General features: G+C 41.6%; 1 protein-coding gene across 5 annotated transcripts in view; it reads right to left on the bottom strand.

The window, feature by feature from the left end:
* AGTPBP1 (ATP/GTP binding carboxypeptidase 1) overlaps window positions 1–14,542 on the bottom strand; it is a 186,626-nt gene extending 172,084 nt beyond the window's left edge. For all 5 annotated transcript variants that reach the window (XM_060101661.1, XM_060101663.1, XM_060101662.1 and 2 more), the window contains exon 1: window positions 14,362–14,542. Coding sequence is in view for 1 of the 5 variants with exons in the window: in XM_060101666.1 (XP_059957649.1) it covers window positions 14,362–14,495 (134 nt within the window). In the remaining 4 variants the exon portion in view is untranslated. The remainder of the gene's footprint in view (window positions 1–14,361) is intronic.
* Window positions 14,543–15,143: the final 601 nt, after the last annotated feature.

Here is a 15,143-nt window from a genome sequence, read left to right as displayed (position 1 = left end):
AGATAAATGAAACAGTGAATAGAAAAATAATACAGAAAAACCAACAAAAACAAAAGTTGATTCTTCAAAAAATTTACAAAATTGATGAAACTTTAGCAAGATTAAGAAAAAAGAAGCAAATTACTAATCAGAAAGTGCAGACATCACTGATTCCACAGAAATAAAAAAGATTTTATGAGAGTACTGTGAACAACTGTGCACCAACAAAGTGGATAACCTATGTAAAACTGACAAATTTCTAGAAACCTATTATGTCACAAAGAAATAGAAAATCTGAATAGACCCATAATTATTAAGGAGATTGAGCCAGTAATCAAAATGCTCCCAACAAAGAAAAGCCCCAAACCTGATGACTTCACTAGTGAACTGTACCAAACATTTAAAGAATATCAATGCTTCTCAAATTCTTCAAAAAACTGAAGTGGAGGGAACACTTCCTAACTCATTCTATGAGGCATCGCCCTGATACCAAAGCCACACAAAGACATTACAAGAAAACTACAGATCAATACCCCTTTGAACACAGATCCAAAAAATCCCCCACAAAATACCAGCAAACTGAATTCAGCAGCATAAATGCAAATCAAAAGCACAATGAGATATCACCTAACACCCATCAGGATAGCTACTATCCAAAAAAAACCAAAAAACAAAAAAACCCACACACAGGAAATAACAAGTGTTGACAAGGATATAAAGAACTTGGAACCCTTGTTCAATGTTGGTGCTGGTGTGAATATAAAATGATGCAGCCGTGATGGAAACAGTATGGTCGTTCCTCAAAAAATTCAAAATAGAGTTACCATATGACCCAGCAATTCCACTTCTGAGTATGTACCCAAAAGAACTAAAAGTAGGGTCTTAAAGGAATATGTGCACACCCATGTACACAGCAGCAGCATTATTCACAACAGCCAAAAGGTAGAAGCAACCCAAGTAACTATCAATGGATGAAAAAACAAAAAAAATGAACAAATATGGTATATACATACAATGGAATGTCAGCCTTAAAAAGGAAGGAAATTCTGACATGCTACAGCATAGATGAACCTTGACGATACCATACTAAAAGAAATAAGCCAATCACAAAAGAGCAAATACTGTATGATTCCATTCATATAACGTAGATAAAGTAGTCTAATTCAGAGAGAGAAAAAACAAATGGTAGTTGCCAGGGGCAGGTGGGAGCATAAGAAATGAGCAGCTATTATTTAATGGATCAAGAGTTTTAGTTTTTCAAGATGAAAAGCTCTAGAGATGGATGGTAATAATGGATGCACAACAATGTGAATTACTTAATGCCACCGAACTGTATATTAAAAATGATTAAGGGCTTCCCTGGTGGCGCAGTGGTTAAGAATCCGCCTGCCAATTCAGGGGACATGGGTTCGAGCCCTGGTCCGGGAAGATCCCACATGCTGCGGAGCAACTAAGCCCATGCGCCGCAACTACTGAGCCTGTGCTCTAGAGCCCACAAGCCACAACTACTGAGCCTATGTGCCACAACTACTGAAGCCCGCACACCTAGAACCCATGCTCCAAACAAGAGAAGCCACCACAATGAGAAGGCTGTGCACCACAATGAAGAATAGACCCCGCTCACCACAACCAGAGGAAAGCCCACGTGCAGCAATGAAGGCCCAACGCAGCCAAAAAATAATAAAATAAAATCATTTATTTTAAAAAGAGATTAAAATGCTAAATTTTATGTTATATATATTTTACCATAATTTCTAAAAATAAATTTTTAAATCAAAATATGGACCAAAAATATGAATGAGTCAGTATGTTAAAAATTGGAAAAAATAAGTTTCAAATATAAACACAAAATTAAAACTGGGGGGGACTGGTTAGATGGTGGAGTTGAAGGACATGCTCTCACTCCCTCTTCTGAGAACACCAGAATCACAATTAACTGCTGAACAATCATCGACAGGAAGACACTGGAACTCACCAAAAGAGATACCCCACATCCAAACACAAAGGAGAAGCCACAATGAGATGGTAAGAGGGGCGCAATCACAATAAAATCAAATCCCATAACTGCTCGGTGGGTGACTCATAAACTGGAGAACACTAATACCACAGAAGTCCACCCACTGGAGTGAAGGTTCTGAGCCCCATGTCAGGCTTCCCAACCTGGGGGTCCGGCAAGGGGAGGAGGAATTCCTAGAGAATCTAACTTTGAAGGCCAGCAGGATTTGATTGCAGGACTTCGACAGGACTGGGGGAAACAGAGACTCCACTCTTGGAGGGCACACACAAAGTAGTGTGTGCATTGGGACTCAGGGGAAGGAGCAGTGACCCCATAGGAGACTGAACCAGACTTACCTGCTAGTGTTCGAGGGTCTTCTGCAGAGGTGGGGGGTGGCTGTGGTTCCCCGTGAGGACAAGGACACTGGCAGCAGAAATTCTGGGAAGTACTCCTGGGTGAGAGCCTTCCCAGAGTCCGACATTAGCACCACCAAAGAGCGCCGGTAGGCTCCAGTGTTGGGTCGCCCCAGGCCAAACAATGAACAAAGAGGGAACCCAGCCCCACCCATCAGCAGACAAGTGGATTAAAAGTTTTACTCCGCTCTGCCCACCAGAGCAACACCCAGCTCTACCCACCACCAGTCCCTCTCATCAGGAAACTTGCACAAGCTTCTTAGATAGGCTCATCCATCAGAGGACAGACAGCAGAAGCAAGGAGAACTACAGTCCTGAAGCCTGTGGAACAAAAACCACATTCACAGAAAGATAAACGAGATGAAAAGGCAGAGGGCTATGTACCAGACGAAGGAACAAGATAAAACCCCAGAAAAACAACTAAATGAAGTGGAGATAGGCAACCGTCCAGAAAAAGAATTCAGAATAATGATAGTGAAGATGATCCAGGACCTCAGAAAAAGAATGGAGGCAAAGGAAAAAGAATGGAGGCAAAGATGGAGAAGATGCAAGAAATGTTTAACAAAGATCTAGAAGAATTAAAGAACAAACAGAGATAACAATACAATAACTGAAATGAAAACTACACTAGAAGGAATCAATAGCAGAATAACTGAGGCAGAAGAACGGATAAGTGACCTGGAAGACAGACTGGTGGAATTTATTGTTGCGGAACAGAATAAAGAAAAAAGAGTGAAAAGAAATGAAGACAACCTAAGAGACCTCTGAGACAACATTAAACGCAACAACATTCACATTATAGCAGTTCCAGAAGGAGACGAGAGAGAAACGACCCCAGAAAATATTTGAAGAGATACAGTCAAAAACTTCCCTAACGTGGGAAAAGAAAGAGCCACCCAAGTCCAAGAAGTGCAGAGAGTCCCATACAGGATAAACGCAAGGAGAAACAAGTTGAGACACATAAAAATCAAATTGGCAAAAATTAAAGACAAAGAAAAATTACTGAAAGCAGCAAGGGAAAAATGACAACGTACAAGGGAACTCCCATAAGGTTAACAGCTGATTTCTCAGCAGAAACTCTACAAGCCAGAAGGAAGTGGCAGGACATATTTAAAGTGATGAAAGGGAAGAAACCACAAGCAAGATTACTCTACCCGGCAAGGATCTCAGTCAGATTCGATGGAGAAATCAAAAGCTTTACAGACAAGCAAAAGCTAAGAGAATTCAGCACCACCAAACCAGCTCTACAACAAATGCTACAGGAACTTCTCTAAGTAGGAAACACAAGAGAAGAAAAGGACCTACAAACACAAACCCAAAACAATTAAGAAAATTGTCATAGGAATATACATATTGATAATTACCTTAAATGTGAATGGATTAAATGCTCCAACCAAAAGACACAGACAGGCTGAATGGATACAAAAACAAGACCCATATATATGCTGTCTATAAGAGACCCACTTCAGACCTAGGGACACATACAGACTGAAAGTGAGGGGATGGAAAAACATATTCCATGCAAATGGAAATCAAAAGAAAGCTAGAGTACCAATATTCATATCAGATAAAATAGACTTTAAAATAAAGAATGTTACAAGACACAAGGAAGGACACTACATAATGATCAAGGGATCAATCCCAAAAGAAGATATAACAATTATAAATATATATGCACCCAACATAGGAGCACCTCAATACATAAGGCAACTGCTAACAGCTATAAAGGAGGAAATAGACAGTAACACAATAATACTGGGGGACTTTAACACCTCACTTACACCAATGGACAGATGATCCAAACAGAAAATTAATAAGGAAACAGAAGCTTTAAATGATACAATAGACCAGATAGATTTAATTGATATTTATAGGAGATTCCATCCAAAAACAGCAGATTACACTTTCTTCTCAAGTACACATGGAACATTCTCCAGGATAGATCACATCTTGGGCCTCAGTAAATCAAGCCTCAGTAAATTTAAGAAAATTGAAATCATATCAAGCATCTTTTTTGACAACAATGCTATGAGAGTAGAAGTGAATTACAGGGGAAAAAAAGTAAAAAACACAGACACATGGAGGCTAAACAATACGTCACTAAATAACCAAGAGATCACTGAAGAAATCAAAGAGGAAATTTTAAAAAATACCTAGAGACAAATGACAATGAAAACACAACAATCCAAAACCTATGGGATGCAGCAAAAGCAGTTCTAAGAAGGAAGTTTATAGCAGTACAAGCCTACCTCAAAAAACAAAAAAAAATCTCAAATAAACAATCTAACCTTACACCTAAAGGAACCAGAGAAAGCAGAACAAACAAAACCCAAAGGTAGCAGAAGGAAAGATATCATAAAGATCGGAGCAGAAATAAATGAAATAGAAACAAAGAAAACAATAGCAAAGGTCAATAAAACTAAAAGCTAGTTCTTTGAGAAGATAAACAAAATTGATAAACCATTAGCCAGACTCATCAAGAAAAACAGGAAGAGGACTCAAATCAATAAAATTAGAAATGAAAAAGGAGAAGTTCCTACAGACGCCACAGAAATACAAAGCATCCTGAGAGACTACTACAAGCAACTCTATGCCAATAAAATGGACAACCTGGAAGAAATGGACAAATTCTTAGAGAGGTATAACCTTCCAAGACTGAACCAGGAAGAAATAGAAAATATGAACAGACCAATCACAAGTAATGAAATTGAAACTGTGACTAAAAATCTTCCAACAAACAAAAGTCCAGGACCAGATGGCTCCACAGGTGAATTCTACCAAACATTTAGAGAAGAGCTAACACCCATCTTTCTCAAACTCTTCCAAAACATTGCAGAGGAAGGAACACTCCCAAACACATTATATGAGACCACCAGCACCCTGATAACAAAACCAGACAAAGGTACTACAAAAAAAGAAAATTAAAGACCAATATCACTGATGAATATAGATGCAAAAACCCTCAACAAAATACAACCAAACAGAATCCAACAACACATTAAAATGATCATACACCACAATCAAGTGGGATTTATCCCAGGGATGCAAGGATTCTACAATATATGCAAATAAATCAATGTGATACACCATATTAACAAATTGAATAAAAACCATATGATCATCTCAAGAGATGCAGAAAAAGCTTTTGACAAAATTCAACACCTATTTATGATAAAACCTCTCCAGAAAATGGGCATAGGGGGAACCTACCTCAACATAATAAAGGCCATATACGACAAACCCACAGCAAACATCACTCTCAATGGTGAAAAACTGAAAGCATTTCCTCTAAGATCAGGAGCAAAACAAGGATGTCCATTCTCACCACTGTTACTCAACATTGTTTTGGAAGTCCTAGCCACGGCAATCAGAGAAGAAAAAGAACAAAAGGAATACAAATTGGAAAAGAAGTAAAACTGTCACTGTTAGCAGATGACATGATACTATACATAGAGAATCCTTAAGATGCCACCAGAAAACTACTAGAGCTAATCAATGAATTTGGTAACGTAGCAGGATACAAAATTAATGGACAGAAATCTCTTGCATTCCTATACACTAATGAAAAATCTGAAAGAGAAGTTAAGGAAACACTCCCATTTACCATTGCAAATACCTAGGAATAAACCTACCTAGGGAGACAAAAGACCTGCATGCAGAAAACTATAAGACACTGATGAAAGAAATTAAAGACAATACCAACAGATGGAGAGATATACCATGTTCTTGGATTGGAAGAATCAATATTGTGAAAATGACTATACTACCCAAAGCAATCTACAGATTCAATGCAATCCCTATCGAATTACCAATGGCATTTTTTACAGAGCTAGAACAAAAAATCTTAAAATTTGTATGGAGACACAAAAGACCCCGAATAGCCAAAGCAGTCTTGAAGGAAAAAAACGGAGCTGGAGGAATCAGACTCCCTGACTTCAGACTATACTACAGAGCTACAGTAATCAAGATAATATGGTACTGGCACAAAAACAGAAATATAAATCAATGGAACAAGATAGAAAGCCCAGAGATAAACCCATGCAACTATGGTTAACTAATCTATGACAAAGGAGGCAAGGATATACAATGGAGAAAAGACAGTCTCTTCAATAAGTGGTGCTGGGAAAACAGGACAGCTACATGTAAAAAAATGAAATTAGAACACTCCATAACACCATACACAAAAATAAACTCAAAATGGATTCGAGACCTAAATGTAAGACCGGACACTATAAAACTCTTAGAGGAAAACATAGGAAGAACCCTCTTTGACATAAATCACAGCAAGATCTTTTTTGATCCACCTCCTAGAGTAATGGAAATTAAAACAAAAATAAACAAATGGGACCTAATGAAACTTAAAAGCTTTTACACAGCAAAGGAGACCATAAACAAGACAAAAAGACAACCTTCAGAATGGGAGAAAATATTTCCAAATGAGTCAACGGACAAAGGATTAATCTCCCAAATACATAAACAGCTCATGCAGCTCAACATTAAAACAACAAACAACCCAATCCAGAAATGGGCAGAAGACCTAAATAGACATTTCTCCAAAGAAGACATACAGATGGCCAAGGAGCACATGAAAAGCTGCTCAACATCACTAATTATTAGAGAAATGCAAATCGAAACTACAATGAGGTATCACCTCACACCAGTTAGAATGGGCATCATCAGAAAATCTACAAACAACAAATGCTGGAGAGGGTGTGGAGAAAAGGGAACCATCCTGCACTGTAGGTGGGAATGTAAATTGATACAGCCACTATGGAGAACAGTATGGAGGTTCCTTAAGAAACTAAAAATAGGACTTCCCTGGTGGCGCAGTGGTTGAGAGTCCGCCTGCCGATGCAGGGGACACGGGTTCATGCCCCGGTTCATGAAGATCCCACATGCCGTGGAGCAGCTGGGCCCGTGAGCCATGGCCATTGAGCCTGCTCGTCTAGAGCCTGTGCTCCGCAACAGGCGAGGCCACAACAGTGAGAGGCCCGCATACCACAAAAAAAAAAAAAAAGAAACTAAAAATAGAATTACCATACGATCCAGCAATCCCACTGCTGGGCATATACCCATAGAAAACCATAATTCAAAGACACATGCACCCCAATGTTCACTGCAGCACTATTTACAATAGCAAGGTCATGGAAGCAACCTAAATGCGCATCAACAGACGAATGGATAAAGAAGATGTGGTACATATATACAATGGAGTATTACTCAGCCATAAAAAGGAATGAAATTGGGTGATTTGTAGATATATGGATGGATCTAGAGGCTGTCATAGAGTGAAGTAAGTCAGAAGGAGAAAAACAAATATCATATATTAACGCATATATGTGGAACCTAGAAAAACTGTACAGATGAACCGATTTGCAGGACAGAAGTGGAGACACAGATGTAGAGAACAAACGTATGGACACCAAGAGGGCAAAGCGGCAGGGGGTGGGGGTGGTAGTGTGATGAATTGGGCGATCGGGATTGACATGTATACACTGATGTATATAAAATGGAAGACTAATAAGAACCTGCTGTATAAAAAAATAAATAAAAGAAAATTTGGACCAAAAAAAACAAAATCTGTTAGAAGGGAAAAAAAATTTAATTTAATTTAACTAAAAAAAAAATTAAAACTGAAGAGATGAAATTAACAGATGAAAGAGACATTTTCAAGGCAAAGAAAAAAATCCCAGAACTCCAGAATTGTAGCAGGCTTCAAAGATCTCGTGGAAGTCAAATTCCTTCACTCTGTAAATTAGGAGAGAAGCTCCTCAGTGAAGTTAGCTGTCTTGCATCAACTATCATCAGTCAGTTCTGCCTACATTCAACAAGAAGCTGTGCCTACCATAAATTAACAAATCTGGAGTTTTTGTCAAAAATAGCATTCTTTTCAATTCATTAAACTCTATTATATGTAGACAGTGTTAACATTTTTATTACTATTATTCTACCATAAATCCTTCATTGACATTATTATTATTATTATTCCCAATGTAACCTATACCCTTATAATCATAATCGTAAATCATTTTCCCCATAGGGAAAAGATGTGACACAAAGACAGCAAGTGCTGGGCACCTCTCCTTAGGATGGTTCATTCTCAGCATGAATTAAATGAGAAATGAAGGGAGCTAAGTAGTTTGTCTTTTTTTTTTTCCAGCTTATGAGCTGGGTATCAAGTGAGTTTTCCATACTGTGCCTTCACTATATTTGCCTAATATGTAAAATCCAAAAAAAATAGATTTGAACATTTATGTGGAAATGTACTACCAAATCTTCTTGTTTTAAAATAGTATAATTTCAAAATACTAATAATATAGCCCCCTTGTATCAGCACTTGACTAAAACCCTAAGAAACCTCTCAACTTTCTATGAATAACCTTTACTCTGCTTAAATGGTTTTTTTTTAAAGAAGGCCTTTACAGGGACCCAGAAGTCTGAAGCAAAAATAGACTAGAAATAGTTACTACCACTTCCCTTCCTAATCAAAGTTTGGTAGAAATCCCCTATGATTTATACTATAAGTCCTCAAAGTGTGGTCTGTGGAACCCTGGGGTCCCAACACCCTTTTAGGGGGTCCACAAGGTCAAAACTATTTTTATAATAATATTAAAACATTATTAGCCTTTTAAACTATATTAGCATTTACACTAATAGTGCAAAAGCAATGGTGTGTAAAATTTCTGGCACCTTGGAACAAATTATAATGGTGGCACCAAACTGTACTGTTATTAGTGATTGTATTTTCACCATCAAGCACAAGCAATTATAAAAAAAAGAGTCTGTTTCACTTAAGAATGTCCCTGAAATAGTAAAAAAGATATTAATTTTATTAAATCTTGGCCCTTGCATACATATTCTTTTAATGTTCTATGTGAAAAAATGGTTAAGTACGCATGAAGCCTTTCTTGCTATATACTAAATTATAATGCTTGACAGCTGTCTCAAGGAAAAGTGCTTCTGTAACTGAATTGAGAGCTTGAATTAGCCTTTTTCATTAGGCACCACCTTTACTTAAAAGAATGACTTAGGTATTTTGGCAGAGGTTTGCTCAGAAATGAATGAAGTCTATTTGTCACTTACAGGAAACAACTGACAATCATATTTGTTGCCAATGATAAAATTTGAGCTTTCAAGCAAAAATTAGATTTCTGGAAAACTCATATCCACCATCATGTCACAACTGGGACAGCTTCCCAATAACTTGTTTCTGATGGAATAGGTGGTGATATTGATATTAACAAACATGATTTTTTTAATATTTTATAATGAAAAGTAACTCACTGAACCAATATTTACAAATGACCAGGGCATGATGTTATAAATTCAGGCATGGGCATTAGGTCCACTCTAAGTTCAGACCAATGGATTTTAACATAACATTATTAAAAAGTCCAATGTTACGATTTCAGATTCCATACTGCAACTGTCAGGGAGGAAGAAAACTTCCCTCTACCCTTCTTCTAGGTTATTCTGGCTGGTCTAAGAATTAAATTGGCATGAGACAGATTAACAGGAGAAAAGCAAATTTAATTTCATATGTATGGGAATCCCATCCACATGAGGGGTCAGAGACCCTACATACATCAGAGCTTCAAAGACAGAAAGGTAAAATGAAGTGTGTTCGTCATCCTGAGCTACAGAATGGGATAGGGGCCTGGGCCTTCCAAGAACTAAGGTCATTCACAGGACAATAAGAAGAGCAGATGTTTGACAATACGATGTTTGTCTGCCATATAGATGGGGCCACTAGGATAAAATTTATCTCTGGTAATAACTCTTTTTCTGGGAAAAATCCCCAATTTAAATTCTTCTAGGTAGTTAAGGAAGGGGCAGTAGTTTCCCTTGAACAGGCAGTTTCTCAACTGCCTTTAGCTCAAAATAATCCACACTCAAAAGTGGCACATTTTGGGGAGGTTCATTCCAAACCTTTATATAACTAACTAAAAACTGTCATATGCTGAGTTTTGATGTAGTACCAAACAAGTATATCCATAATTATCTGGAGGCTATCAAAATATCCCTTCCTTTTTCAGCCATTAATTGTGTGAGGCTGGATTTCTCTCTGTATATATACTTCAACCCGAACAATATATTGCAATAGACTGAATGCAGAAGCAGATATGAGAATCCCTCTGTTTCTATTAAACCAGACATTAGAGGTTTACAAAATCTAGAATGCCAGTCTTCTCACTCCTTTATTTATTCTTGAAAAAGTCATCTTTCACTAAAAAATATGTTTATGTTAACATGTAATGGGTTTATAATGATCATTTTAAGTGAATTAATAAAAATTTTGCACCTTTGCTTTAATTTATAATATATCATCCACAAAAGCTTTTTGTGGTGCTCAATAATTTTTCAAGAGTATAAAAGGGTCCTGAGACCAAACATTTGAAAGCACCTGGTGTAAAGAACAAAGTATTAATATCAGATCCCTGCAAACCAAAAAGAATGAGAAGTACATTTTAAAAAATTTGTTTTAGTTTTCCTAGGAAAATTACATGAAAACTGAAAAGGAACACAATGGCAAATCAAAATTAACCTCATTCTAAGTAACATCAATTCAGAATTTAAAAAGAAAAGAATGCTTAGATGAAAGTGATTTTGTATATCCTGGAAACATGCAATATCTTGATCAGATAAACACATAAATATATCCATTAATAGTTTGATAGATAATATTTTTGATAGCTGCACATGACAGCCAAAGAAAAGCAATCACAAACTCAGAAACAGGTGATTAAAATAGCAGCCACCACCACCATGAGGGAGACAATCCAAGGTTCTGTCAGAAGGGACAAACAGGGATACTACAGCCACTCTCCGGCAGCATCTCAGGGCACCCAGCTCAGGGTCTAGCTGTTCTAAACTAAACAAATTACATGCTTCCAAGTCAGGACAGTAACACTAAGCTCTCACTTAGCCCCAAAAGAGCAAATGGGTCATCGTGGAATTAATCTGGAATAACAGTGCTCGATCAGCCCAAAGCCCCTTTTCGGCTTACTAGATCCCTTGCACTGAGGAAAAACACTAGCAATATTTACTGAGCATTTACTATGTGCCAGGCATTGTGGGCTAAGCACTTTATATGTATTAACTCATTTAATATTCAAGATCAGCTTAAGAGTATACACCATAATTATCCCCATTTTTGGAGTTGAGAACATTGAAGCACAAAGAAGATAAACAACTTGCTCAAAGCAAAGCCAGGATTCAAATCCAGCCTGTCTGGCTCTGAGGCCCAGCCCCTTAGCCACTACACTGTAGTACATAGAGGCACAGTAACCAACAATAATATATAAAGTTTAAATTCAGTGTCCACGGTTGACAATTTCTGTTGTTTACACTGAGACCTACTGCCTAAGAGAAGCTCCCAATTTGCAGAGAGCCCTCTGACAGGTCATCCATTACTACCCATGCACTGTTCAACTTCCAGGTATTAAGGGGCTTCGAGCAAGAAAAGTAGATTTTGGAAGGTGAAACTGTGGAAGAGATTTTTTTTTTTTGTCCAAGATATAGAATATAATACAAATTAGATGATTTCACACGTCTTGGACCTCTTTTTCTTCCACTATTGAAAATAAAACTGTTATTATATAAGAATCTAATTCCAAAGAGAATAATGCCTCAATTCAAGTGAACTAAAAAAGCTTTATAAAAACTGCTTTTACAAAAGCTCAGATTACACTATACATTTAAATGTTTTGCAACGTGGCTGATTACAAGGGTAGCTCTATGTCTATACTTTTCATTTCAGTGCTCAGAGTGAGACTGCAGTTCTAAGTATGTGTTGAAGCAATTCAAGGCAGAGTTTTGAGGTCATTAAAAATGAACCTAGGGGCTTCCTTGGTGGCGCAGTGGTTGGGGGTCCGCCTGCCGATGCGGGGGACATGGGCTCGTGCCCCGGTCCGGGAAGATCCCACATGCCGCGGAGCGGCTGGGCCCGTGAGCCATGGCCGCTGAGCCTGTGAGAGGCCCACGTACAGCAAAAAAAAAAAAAGAACCTAGGGCTTCCCTGGTGGCACAGTGGTGAAGAATCCGCCACAACTACTGAGCCTGCGCTCTAGAACCCGCAAGCCACAACTACTGAAGCCCGCGCGCCTAGAGCCCGTGCTCTGCAACACGAGAAGCCACCGCAATGAGAAGCCCTCGCACCGCAACGAAGAGTAGCCCCCGCTCAACGCAACTAGAGAAAGCCCCCGCACAGCAACGAAGACCCAATGCAGCCAAAAATAAAATAAATAAATTTTTTTAAAAATGAACCTATAACTTCACTGTAGAAATTAATTCAAGCAAAGTGGAATGGGAAACAGAATAAATCGTGTTACAACTCAGCCTTAAGGATGAGAAATAAGGAGGGGATATGGTACTGCTAACTATCTCACAGTAATTACATAGGAAAATGCTTACAGATCTTTCAGGGTTTTGTTTGGTTTTAACATTTGGCACACGTTTTAAATAACACGCCTTAAATAAACTACTACTTTTTTGGCCTACTAAACTGAAAACATTCCACAATACAATTATAAAAATCAGTTTCTGGTTTTCTCAGGGGAAAAAAAAAGACAATTTATAAGACGAATTCAGAGGTTAACAAAGAAAGAGATAACCGGATTTACATAAAGATTCCAACACGGGGGCTCCCTGGTGGCGCAGTGGTTGAGAGTCTGCCTGCAGATGCAGGGGACACGGGTTCGTGCCCCGGTCCGGGCAGATCCCACATGCCGCGGAGCGGCTAGGCCCGGGAGCCATGGACGCTCAGCCTGCGCGTCCGGAGCCTGTGCTCCGCAACGGGAGAGGCCACAACAGTGAGAGCCCAACGTACCGCAAAAAAAAAAAAAAAAGATTCCAACACGAACATAAATGCTAAGTGAAAATGAGTGATCCAGAAGACTGTTAAAGTCCCTTCTACCTACAAACTGTCATACATCATAAACACTGCTACAATTTTGAATATCTGAAAGAAAAAAAAAACAACACTGAATTAATATTGCCAAAGAAAATTTCGAATGAGTCTTAACAACATATTAGGTCATCGGCAGTACTAGACCTGCAAGCACTTGAGGAAGCTATCTTAAAATGAGAAATGGGCTTTAAGTTATCAACATTCACAACGATGTGTAAAACTCTATTCTGTGATGAGTAAATGCCCAGGAAAGGAAACGAACCAATTCAAAACTGCACTGGTACTTTAAGAGACTTAAAGGCACAGGAGGGAAACAACAATTGAGCCCAGCAAGCCTTTGCGTTGGGTTGCAGGAGTCCCTGAACACTTGGAATGAAGAACCCGCAACTCAGGAAGGAAGGCTGGAGGGAAACTCTGCACTGTCATCTAGGGCGATCTGATTCAGGTTCAAATCAAACCCACAGGGCGCCAATTTGTAAGCAGAGAACACACGTCAGGCCAAGCTACCCACTGAGAGAGATCAAGCCCAGCCATCGCCGACGTCACACCACAGCCCACCCTGAAGCCCGGCGCACCTAGGGGTTGGGAGTTGGGGCGGCTGGGGAGGCGGGGTGCGCGCCAGGCCCCTGCCCGCCGCCCCTAGGCCCCGCCCGGCGCTGTACCGCAGCCACCCGCGCGGTCACCACCGAGAGAAAGGGAGAGCAGGGCAGGGGGCCGTCTCTGCCTGGAGACCGCGCCGGGCACCCTCCGCGGGGACTGGAGCGGGGACGACCGAGCCTCCATGGGTGGGGGCGGGGCGTTTTCCAGAAACCGGCCAAAGGCCCCACCCATCAGGGGTTCCCCTCAAGACCCGGTCCACCCCCCGAAAGACACGGGTTACACAACCTGACAGGTAAGGGGCGGAGGGATCGCAGGGCGCAGACCGGGGCGGGCCCGAGGTCGCTCCTCCCCGCCTCCCCAGCCCCCAGGACGCCGCGGCTGAGGAGATAGGAGGGGTGGCGGGCGGGCTAGCCGCAGCCGAGGGGCTGCCGGCCCGGACGCGCTGACGGCGACAGGGCGCTCACCGGCTCAGGATGGGGCGCTGGCAGGGACTGGGTAAAGCTGCAGCACCCGGATCGGCGTCGGCAGCGCAGGCGGCTGCTCTCCGGGGGCCCGGCGGATGCCTCGCCGCCCGCCGCCCGCCGCCGGGTGTTTTCATACAAACCCTGGTGGCAGAAGAGGAGGCGGCGGCGGAACCTGCCCGCATCCCAGGCAACGTCAGCGCGGTGCCCCGCCCATCGCACTCCTCGGCCAGCCTGCTCGCGCGCGCCGCGGGGAGGGCGGGGCGCGCGCCGCGGGGAGGGCGGGGCGCGCGCCGCGGGGAGGGCGGGGCGCGCGCCGCGGGGAGGGCGGGGCGCGCGCCGCGGGGAGGGCGGGGCGCGCGCCGCGGGGAGGGCGGGGCGCGCGCGGGCAGGAGCGGGGTTGGGTGTGTTGGGGAGCGCGCGTGGAGAAGCGGGGAGCGCGCTCAGGGGGAAGGCGGGGCGCACGCGCCGTTGTTTGGGGGCGGGGAAGGCCGGGCCGAGAGTCTGGAGTAGGGCTAGTGCGCGACGAAGGCTGTGGACCACTGCAGCTCTCGGCCTACCCAGCCAAATGGCTCTTCGGGCGGTTTCCCATGTCCCGCAGGTCACCTTCCTGTACGCTCCCAGTTAGAGGCAACGCCTTTTCCCAGAACTAAGCCGGAGCCCACGCCCACCCTCTTAGGAGGCTTTTAGCAGCACCGGACCAGCACCATGCCACCCCGGTACCTCTGACCCACGTGGTACCGAGGTGGCATTGGACCCTGGGGACCGCGGTAAAACTTAGCCTT

Source organism: Mesoplodon densirostris, chromosome 6 (genome assembly GCF_025265405.1).
Source record: "Mesoplodon densirostris isolate mMesDen1 chromosome 6, mMesDen1 primary haplotype, whole genome shotgun sequence".
Classification (NCBI taxonomy): domain Eukaryota; kingdom Metazoa; phylum Chordata; class Mammalia; order Artiodactyla; family Ziphiidae; genus Mesoplodon; species Mesoplodon densirostris.
The sequence above is the reverse complement of the archived record's forward strand: the minus strand, read 5'-3'. Positions and strand labels throughout refer to the sequence as shown.